Source organism: Austrofundulus limnaeus, unplaced genomic scaffold (assembly GCF_001266775.1).
Source record: "Austrofundulus limnaeus strain Quisiro unplaced genomic scaffold, Austrofundulus_limnaeus-1.0 Scaffold51, whole genome shotgun sequence".
Classification (NCBI taxonomy): Eukaryota; Metazoa; Chordata; class Actinopteri; order Cyprinodontiformes; family Rivulidae; genus Austrofundulus; species Austrofundulus limnaeus.
Window position 1 is genome coordinate 981,909 of NW_013952453.1, and position 10,616 is coordinate 992,524.

Genomic DNA, 10,616 nt, shown 5'->3' on the forward strand with positions numbered 1-10,616 from the left:
CACACACACACACACACACACACACACACACACACACACACACACACACACACATTGATTTGACCTCCATTCTCTCTTTGGTGTTCTTGTTCTTTTCTTTTTATCCTTCACTTTTGCATAAATCTGTATATTTAACTTTATATATTCATGTGTGACATTATAGTATATTGTATGTTTCCTTTGTGGGCACTTTTTCAGCAAGACCTTGGTTGCCCAGGGAGCATAAACCCCCCACCCCATATTGTTCATGCACACATATGAATACATGCAGAGTTTTGTTGTTCTGAATCTGTCTGTGTATATGTGTATGTGTAAGTGCGTGTACACTGGTGAATTGGGCACTGATTGATATTCCCATTCTTAATGTTTCAAAGGGCTATCAAACTGAACATTTTACAAAGCCCTAACAATTACAGTGGCATAAAACATTTGCGGCCTAATTTTGGTTTTAAAAGAGGGGAATTATTGACATGTTTTTCTGCTCCTCTCTTTCAACAAATATACACTCTATCATAATTTTACAAAAAGAAAAAACCTCATAAATATGGACACAGCACATGCATTCTTACTTCTAACAAACACACACAAAGTCAAGTCATAAATGTCGCTGGAAGGAAATGAAGGCAGCTGTGCTTTCATGGTTTCATTTGGTCTGTTATATTTGTCTGACCCCCTCACGTCCTTTCTCATACGCACACATTGATTATTCCATTACTACTTTGTTTCAACGTGTGACAGAAAGGTCAAACTGGACTCTGGTGTGTTTTTTCCCCAACGAACAGCCGTGCGCAACTTTAAATTAACGATGCAAAGATTCCCAAATATTTGCACTCACCTGAGAGCTGGTCAAGTTCTGCCCTTTTCCAGCAGTGCTGGCTGCTAAGCAACTGTGTGACCCACTGAAATCATGGGATTTAGTCAAACTCAATACAGTACAAAACTATATCCAGCTGTGCTACATATGTGCAGCTGGGAACCCTTAACTCTAACAAAAATACCTCACAAAAATTAAAGGGGCAACATTATGTGTTTCTCAGGCATATATTTAAATATTATACCATAATAAAGTATCTATGTCCCCTTTAGTTGTTATTAAAATGCTGTTTTTATGTTTAAATAGAAAATAAACTTATCTTCTCATCACTTCCTCTTCTAAATGCCTTGAAATTGGCCTCTGTCTCTTTAAGAACCTCTTTCTGCTTCTGTCGCATCCATTTCAGTGCGGGGGGAATCGCGTGTGTGCTATGATGCAGTTTACTTGGCATCTGAAAATACCTCAAAGGTATTTTGAATCCGAAAAGAGCTTCACTGAGTGAGAAGTAGTGTTAAGAGCAGCAGCCAGTTTAAGTTTCACTTTCACTTTCACTCGTTTGCTTTGTTACTGCCGAGAGCCTGCAGGAGTCATGGGCGGGGTGTGTGGGGAGGGGGTGCGCTCTGCCATGAGGTAGTTTGGCTTAAAGACACGTCCCAGGGGCGTTTCTGGTCCCAAAAGGCGTTTCTGGTCCCCACCTGTCGTTTTGCTCCTCAGCATGGCTGCCTAAAAACGCTACAGGATTTCTCAAACATGCATGAATGACTCAAAGCAAGGCTTTGGCCGTGTTTTTATGAGAGTATAGCATTATAGCATGATATAAAACTCAAAAAAGTTGATTTTACATGATATTACCCCTTGAAAGGCCTAGCATTTATTTGAAGGAATGCATATTGCCCATCACTTATCAAACCAGATTTATAGACTAAGATTATCTTATGTTGACAAAAGAAGTTGTAGCTGTTTCAGTAAAACCTAGAAAATAATGTTTTGCTAACAGCCTTTTTTATCAGTTTGCTGTGGCAGTCGTCTTTAGCCAGGTTGACTCTAAATGTTTCTGCAAGTTTCAATAAAATTTGGCTAATATTCATGAGATATGTTGGTAATAGACACACAAGCACACAGACATAAAGACAAAAAATCATTATCAGCTACTTTTTGAGCAACCGTGTGATAAATCCCACTTTGAGGTTTTTAACCTGATCCACGTAACTAGCTTTGATGACAACTTCTGTACACACACGCATCATCTATAAAGGATGTCCTTGAAAGCATTTTTGAATCATTATTACACAGCAAAACTGATGAGACAGAGCTCGTTTTTATTTCACTTGAGCTGCTAGAATAATCAAAATGATTAAACATGTTTGTTTCTAACAAAACATCCTTCCAAAGGCAACATGACAGGCTAATATCGCTTCCTAACATATTGTGAAGGTACTTATCTGCAAGATTAAAGTATTACTGTTCCAGATATTTGAATGCAAAAGGGACAAGAAGGTTTGAATGAAGACCAGTGTCTTTTTGGGAAGAGCAATGGGCCCACTTATGAGGCCTCCGCTCATATGGATTTTATATCCATCCCCACTCACCATAACCATACAGTATTTGAATGCAAGGGGAGAGGTTTCACCTTGAATCCCAGTCAAGGCCATCTTTGATATGAATTTTACTGAGCACTGACAACCGCCTTGAGCACAGTGGTGGTGGTTGGTTGTTGCTGTGCTCATTTAAAAAGGATCCAACCTTTAACATCGTACCGCTGCCAAGAATGAGTTGTGTTTCTTAGAATCTCGATAAAATACCAACAAATAGATAAAATGAAATAAATAAATATAGCTGTAAGTACAGCTAAATGACTTAGTGGTTAACATTAATTTCTCACAGCAAGAAGGTTCTGGGCTCAAGCCCCGTATTGGGCCTGGGGTCATTTTTTTCTGGAGTTTACATGTTCCCCTCATGCTTGCGTGGGTTTTCTCCTGGGTACTCTGATTCCCTCCCACAGTCCAAAATAACATTCATGTTTAGGCTGCCTTCAAGCTTGGGCTTGGGCCTCCCTTGAAAAAGAGATCTGTGAACTCAATAGGATTTGCCTAGTTAAATAAGGGTCAAAAAAACATAAAAGGACTTTATGACATTTATGTTTGAGCATTTTTACAATAGCTAAGTACAACTAACAACTTGAAAACTGCACTTGGAAAGGTCAAAATCATAAAATGTTTCAAGAAAACTATGCCAACTTTGTTTTCATCTTAAAACTCCAAAGGTTCTTATCTCCATAACACTATCTTTAGATAGGCATCAGCCACAGATGCCATCTTCAGGTCAGACACACACAAACACAAGCAAAGGAATGTCATAAAAAAGGAGTAGACCTATAGTATGCAGGCACACAACACACGCACACATAAAGTGAACCCCTCATGTTAGCCTCTCTAGTTGCCTCGCTTCTCTATCAAATCCTTTGGGGGAAGGAAGACCCATGAAATAATTCCTGACATGACAGATCACAGAGCAGCACTGGTTGAGTCATCTCATTTCAACCATTTTCCTTGCATGACGTAGGCACATTTAAGGCAGCAGGATATCAAGTTTAAAAGTTGCTAATTTGGAGCTTTTTTATCCACTTAGATATTTGACAATTGTAGCTAAATTTGTTTTGTAGCTAAATCCAATACTGTCCTCTCATTCCACAAAACATCTATGCCTGAAAGATTTTTTTTTCTTTGTTCCTGCTCTCGGAGGAGTAAGACACTTTTTCCCTCTCTCCTGCCCTCCCTTATCTTCCCTACTTTGCTGCTTGGGAGCCTCCTCTACATTTTCATCTGAAACCAGAAATTGTGGATATTTTTATTTTTATGGATTTGGTTAGCTGGTCTCTTAATACATTTTTGGAACATAGTTTTCTTCCAGGAGAGGACATGTCAAAGGTGGGACCTCTGTTCTACTCTGTTCTGGATATATATTTGGATTCCGATCACTGGATTCTACAGATTGGCTTGGTGGTCGCCTGGTGTTCTGCAAAACAGCATCGGTGGCTGTTCATTTCCTGGCTGCCTGATCAATATGAAGGATTGCCGTTCTTTCAGCACTCAGACTTTTGCCTTGAGCAAGCTGGTGACTCGGTCTGTCAGAGGTTCTGCTGAGGGTCGCGGGCCGACTGTGGTCCCTGGACTTTGCTGACGAGATAGAATTAATTTTGGAGAAGCTGAGAGCTCGGCTTGGTGGGATTGCCCACACTATTTGTCTGATTGGATTTGCCACATTGAGGTGTACCAGCGGACATTAAGGCAGATGAAAAATTGTTATTGTCTGCCTGACCGAAAACATTATATTCTGTTCCCAAACAACTGATTACAGATTAGCCCACCCACCTCTCCTTGAAAAGGCTGTGGAACTAAAATCCTCCTGGTGTTTACATCGACTTGAGCCCCCCCACCTTCCCCCCTCTCACTCCGTCTAATCTGACCTCTTGAAGGATAACCTGACGCTGCACAGAATGAACAATTCAACACCAATATTCAGAACAAGGGCTGAACTATGGGGCTTTATCTTTTGGGGACTGGATTCTTCGGACTGATTCTTCAGATATTCACACAAGTGCATACAGCATTCATGGCTTCAGATACACGCCCTCTAAACTCACTCTCTTCTGGCTAATAAATGTTATCTTTGCTTGTAGAGGTTTTTTTTTTATAAGCACCACAGTTTGTCACCTTTTCTTGATATAATATGATGTTTTTTATTCCTCATCTAACCTTCTGTGGTATTTTAGTTTTTCTTTTTAAAAGGTAGCATGACCCCTGCTGGTTGCTGCATGACCTGATCACCTGTTCCCCCATGTTTTTGTCATATGTGTCTTCCTGAATGGGTGTTCTTAAATGTAATTTCATTGTACTCCGTACAATGACAATAAAGGCATCATCATCATCATCATCATCATCATCATCATCAAAACCAGAAACAGGACAATGAAAAAAAGCAGAATCACAAAACTCATTCAGTTTGTTTCTCTCAGAAAAAAAAAAAAACAATAAAAATAAACTTACCTTCAAGAATGACTTCTTTGCCTGTTTTTTTTAGCGCTTGAACAGCCTCATCATGTGTGGCCTCTCGTAAATCATAGCCATTGACAGACAATATGGCATCGCCAACATAAAGTGCTTCAGTCTGATCAGCAGCCAGCCCTTTAAAAATTTTGGAGATGAGGATGGGCATCTTGTTTTCCTTTCCTCCTGTACAACAACACAGAGAAACAGGTTTAGTTTTGCATGGCAATTGTTGCACAGTGGATTTAGATATTTGCCACCTAAACTGGAGTCTTTTTTTTTTACCCACTCGCACAATTTAAAGTCAATGAAGGTGTGTCATGATGGTGGTGTCTCTGCATTAGAGGATGACATCATTGATCCATAAAAGAAGAAAATAAAGTAGTTACTTAGTAACGGCAATCCTAAGAAAAGCTTCCGTTCAGCACAACTCAGAACTTGTATCAAAGCACTTTTTGCGTTTAGGCTTCTAAATCAAGTTAATTTACAAGGACAAACACAGACAATTAACCTCCTGTACTCATTTCTGCAGCTTCCTATAATGCCTTTTCCTTCATTCTGTCTCTCTTTGTCATTAAATAAAGGTCAAATAGTAAGGCAAGGTGTTTACTTGCTGGTGGCATCTACCCTTCACGAGAAATTTCATTAATCAAAAAAGATGGCTGTCGAGCATTCAGATGAGAAATATCCCATATCGGTATAAATACTAGCATTTTTACAAGTACTTGTATTCATACAAGTGCCTCGATATCTGGAACTAATAGCGATATTGGTATTGATACTCATTTCAATGTGTTACAGTTTACATAGTGAAAAGTTTGTCCATTCCATATTTAAGAAGATTTATAAATTGAAAGAAATTTTTTAAATTTTGAAACAGTGTATGAAGCTGTATATTTGATTTGATCCAGTCAGGCTGTAGGCATTTACTAAATAAAAATTGTGTTCTTAAAGTTATCGGTATCAATAGTACTGGCAAGTATCCAAACGGAAGTACTTGGTTTGAGAAAAACTATTATCAGGACACTAATGAAAAATAATTGAAAAGGAAAAGAAAAAGGCATTTATAGTTCTAAGTTTTCAGCACCAAGCAGAGGTGGGGATGTACAGCGAGGAGAAACACTGGCTCAACTTTAACTTATGACATCACACCATGTAGGAATTTCTTTGTGGGTGGGGTGTGTGTAGTTCCATTACACACACCCACAGTAACTCAGTCAGATTAAGTTAAAGGGAGACTTTATCTACAACATTTTCTCATCTAATGTGCAGTAATACACAGGCTCCACTGAAATTTTTTGTTGTTGCTTACACTTTGATGCTGGAAATTGAATGAATGGTTCACCAGATCATCCCGGCTGAAAGGGCCAGACAACATGAACACTCAGACCTGCAGCCAGAATGAATGAAGAGTGAACCTTTCATGTAGGATTCTGAACTCGGGAAGCAAACCAGGATATAAAATTTAAACTAATAATGGAATATGCAAAGTGCCCCAAAGCATTTTATATCAAAGAAAGAACATATATTTCTAAAGCCTCTATTGTAACGCATTCACAATTTTACAGGCCTAATACCACTCTGAACCCAAGGAAAAAAATGCATATTTCATATAATAGCAAACGTCCACTTTTCAATTAGACCTAAGGCTAATACGCTATAACTGCATCTAATATGGAACAATATTGTAAGTACAGATGGTCTATGCTTAAAAGCAGCACTTCACAGCTGCAGTGTGGGAACATTTTGGACTTGATCCAAATGAGAAATAGTGAGTTATGTACTCCTGTGCCAAACAATAAAGATAAAAATAAATTTCACTTTTTTGTTCCGTAAGGAATGGTGGAATGAAATTCATAAATACTTGACTGCATCGCCAGTCGAGTATTTAAATTCATTTATCCATTTATCCATCAAAAACTCAATGGGTCCTAGAGACTAGGAGCTGATAAGTTAAAGAAAAAAAATCACTTAGTTGTTCAGAAGTTTATTTGATAATTCAATGGCCTAACAACCTTCTGTGAAATGGAAAAGTAGCAGCTTTGATGTATAATCTGTGTCCTGGATCTGCAGCACATCTCTGCGAGCGCAAAAATTGAGACGGCAATCTCAAAGAAATGGTGAAAACTCAGCTCCTTCAACCTCTGTTTCAAATGATGCACCAGCAGCAGTGGATGGATGGATGGATGGATGGATGGATGGATGGATGGATGGATGGATGGATGGATGGATGGATGGATGGATGGATGATGGATGGATGGATGGATGGNGGATGGATGGATGGATGGATGGATGGATGGATGGATGGATGGATGGATGGATGATGGATGGATGGATGGATGGATGGAAGGATGGAAGGATTTTTCAAACACATAATGCAGGTGTTTTGCTCATTTCTTTACTTGACAAATAAACTTATTTGTTGCTAGTTTTAAGTTTTCCCAATAATTACATTTCCTACCAGATGAGGTTTATAGCAGTTTCTTTTACCTACATGATGAAAATAGAGTCTGCAGTTTGGAAAATCACTTTAAATCATTTGACCCCATTTTTCACAAACCGTTCACCCCAATCAAAGCTCTCATAGCTAGTTTTAGGATTAAATTCAAATACCTTCCAGTCACAAGTAGTTTCTCTAACCTCCAGGTCACCTTTGCCCCCAATTTGCACCATCATACATTTTGCAAATTACATTACCTTGTAATCTTCTTTTATTGCACGGAAACTTCACAGAACTACAACTGCTGCTCTAAAACTGCAGAAATATGATCACATGGGGTTTGAAGCTTTAATAAAAGCTTTAGCTATCAGGCAGGGGGGATTCCATCTCTTTTATGAGAATTTACAGCAAAAAGTAAAAATTCTCAAAATGCCAAAAAGACGAAGAGTAACTTACTATGCATAAACAAAACATTATATTGTCACTCAGCCTCAACCCAAGCAAAAACAGAATATTCATTACAAACTAAAACCTAAATGCCAAAAGAGTTTGAAATTTGATGATGTCATTCATGTCAAAATAATTTAACATCATCTCCAAACGGATGTGGTGTACTGTTAAAAAAACAGCTAAAAGAGATAAACAACTGAAGCAACCCTTTTCCCCATTTTGTCATCCTCTTGTCACATCTACTTTCAGGTTTGCCTCTCAGAACCAAACACCATTTATTCATATGACTGTTGAATAAACATCTTTGACAAACTGTAGCAAAAATAACCGTTAGCATGTCTGCCACTCCAGCACAGCTCTTTTTTTTTCTTTCCCTTTCCTACTTTTCCTTCTCTGACTTTTCATGTCAGATACTTCAGCACCCTCCAGCTGGCGGCCTGTCACTTAGCTGACAGGTGGGTGGCAGTGGGGGAGAAGAGGTGGGGCCACTCATGCTACTCATGGCAGGTAAATGAATGGTACTGGCACACACAGTACTGACAGGTGCCTAATTAGGTAATTTTGTGCTAACCGTGCGTTTGCTGGGGGAAAACTCCTGTCTAAGATTTTAGCACAGTCAGCACTTCGTCTAACTTTATTAGCCAAATTTGTTACAGTCCTAATGAAAAATGAAACAAACTGACAAAAAAAAAATTCAAAACAATTTTAAAACCTTCTTTTTCACATATAATTATTTATTTGGGGTCTATATAAAGTGGAACTGCAATGCTTTGGTCTGAATTCCTCCTCATTGTAACTCCACAAGCCCCTCTTTCCCCCCTTTTCTGAGGCTTGTCTCAGATCAACTCGTTTTTAGGCTGTCTCGCGCTTCACATCCCAACCTTCCCCCAGCTTCCAGACTGGTCCATTCTAGTTTGACTGAAAGTTTTATGTCTATGAAACATTTTATTTACAACTTAATCGAAATAAGTCAACAAGGGAAGACTTGTCCATCCAGCCTTACATGTTGGAGCCAGAGTCTGACCCAGAGCCAGAGGAGAATGAAGAATGAAGAGAATGACGACAAAGTTGTAGATGGTAATTCCAGACGAGAATGGAGCGAGAATGTGTTGTTCAAGCAGCGTCCCATCAGTTTTTTTTTCCATATTATTCAGCGTTAACAACTTATTGAACCCGCTAGGATGTGCAGGGAGATAGTCTGAAGCCAGTATTTAGGACTGATACTTAATGGACGTTCCGTTTACATCATATTCCGGGAACTGGTAAATGGTAGTGACGTCATTTACCAACAAACCATATGAAACTGCATTCCAGTTAGCTAACAGGCGATTGCTTGCCACTAAACTAGCTACAACACTGCTACAATGTAAACAATGACAAAAAGAGAGCTCTACTACATATGTCATGCAAATAAACATTGATTTTAACATGTACAGCATTGCACAGAAAACACACTACTTGTGCGAGTGATTAAACATGCACAAAAAATTAAGAAAGATAATAAATAGTAAAAGTTACGGAGTTAACTTTCTAAGCTGCAAGTAGCCGCCATCTTGAAATCGAAACTGGGGGCAGTTTCATTTCTTCCACTATACCAGTGGAATACTACCACTGGAGTTTAAGTTTAAGTTTTAAGTTCCATTTTAAATCTACCAATGGGAACTGGGAAATTACCACTTCCCAGGACTACTGGAATGCAGCATTACTAATAACAGCCATTTAATGGGTTGATAGCATTTGAAGCAGGTGAGCACACTCACACACCCAAACAAGGTCAAAGACATTTTTTTTGCTTTTTAGAGGTGCAATATTATAATGGATTATGTGTATAACAAAAAGAGTTTGGGAAACAAACAAGAAATTGTTAGATTTGAAATAAAATAAAAAAATGCCTGCAATAGTTTCAAATATGTGCTTTTTACAGTGATTTTTGCAATGATTTCTACAATTTTTGTCGCTTTTACTGTGAAAATCCCACAAATCTGCATAAAAATATGAGGTCTGCAAACCCCTTTTTATATTTTAAATGTATTTATTTTTGTTTTAACTTAGATAGGTGGGCATACCCAGAGACCACAAGTCTGGCTTCCCAGCCTCCCCTCTTAAATTTAGGCATGCAAGTAAAGGTTGCCTCCTTGCTCTTCTGGAAGCCAGGGTGGGCTCCCTAAAATTAACACTAGTGGAGTACTCCACTCCCAGCCACATAGCTTTCATCTTTAGTCAATGACAACTGACTGCTGCAGACTGCTCCGCTCAGCTGTTCACAGTGTGGTGTCAGAGAGGCCACAACAACTTCTGTCTTCTTTCATTTGCATTGCCCTCCTTCAATCTGACACATTTTCCTTTTTTTTTTCCTCCACCACATTTCCTCTTTTCTCGTTTAACTTCTTTGGCTCACTCCACGTCCCATCAAGTTTATAACACGCTTGTTGTGCTTGTATTCCTTTTTTATTGTTGTTACTCTCTTTGTCCAATCCAGCATGAGAACAGGCAGCACTGTAGCACTGTCAAGCCAACAGGCTTTTAGTTATGACTTTGTTTTAATAACACGCTGTCTCATTTTCAGAACCTTCCATTTTTCGAACAAGAGGACTTTACTTCTTTTTTTTTCTTTTGTCAACTTGGCCTTGCTCTGCTCTGAAAATAGAGGAAAAACAAACCGAACACATCACAAATCGCTTCAACAATTAGCCATCTCTGCGACATGACAACAATGCAGTTTTACAATCATCCATCAAATCCTGTGCTTCAGCCTGGAAGTCAAGTGTTTACCTGTGAACACGAACGTGCCAGGAGAGGGAGGGTGTGTGTGTGTGTGTGTGTGTGTGTGTGTGTGTGTGTGTGTGTGTGTGTGTGTGTGTGTGTG

The 10,616-nt window shown here is 39.0% G+C and overlaps 1 protein-coding gene across 1 annotated transcript in view; it reads right to left on the reverse strand.

Annotated features, from left to right (window-relative positions):
* The window catches only part of snta1 (syntrophin, alpha 1), a 36,887-nt gene that overhangs the window by 22,905 nt on the left and 3,366 nt on the right, over positions 1 to 10,616 (reverse strand). Inside the window, exon 2 of the mRNA XM_014008604.1 lies at positions 4,861 to 5,046. Within this exon, the coding sequence (XP_013864058.1) occupies positions 4,861 to 5,046 (186 nt within the window). The remainder of the gene's footprint in view (positions 1 to 4,860; positions 5,047 to 10,616) is intronic.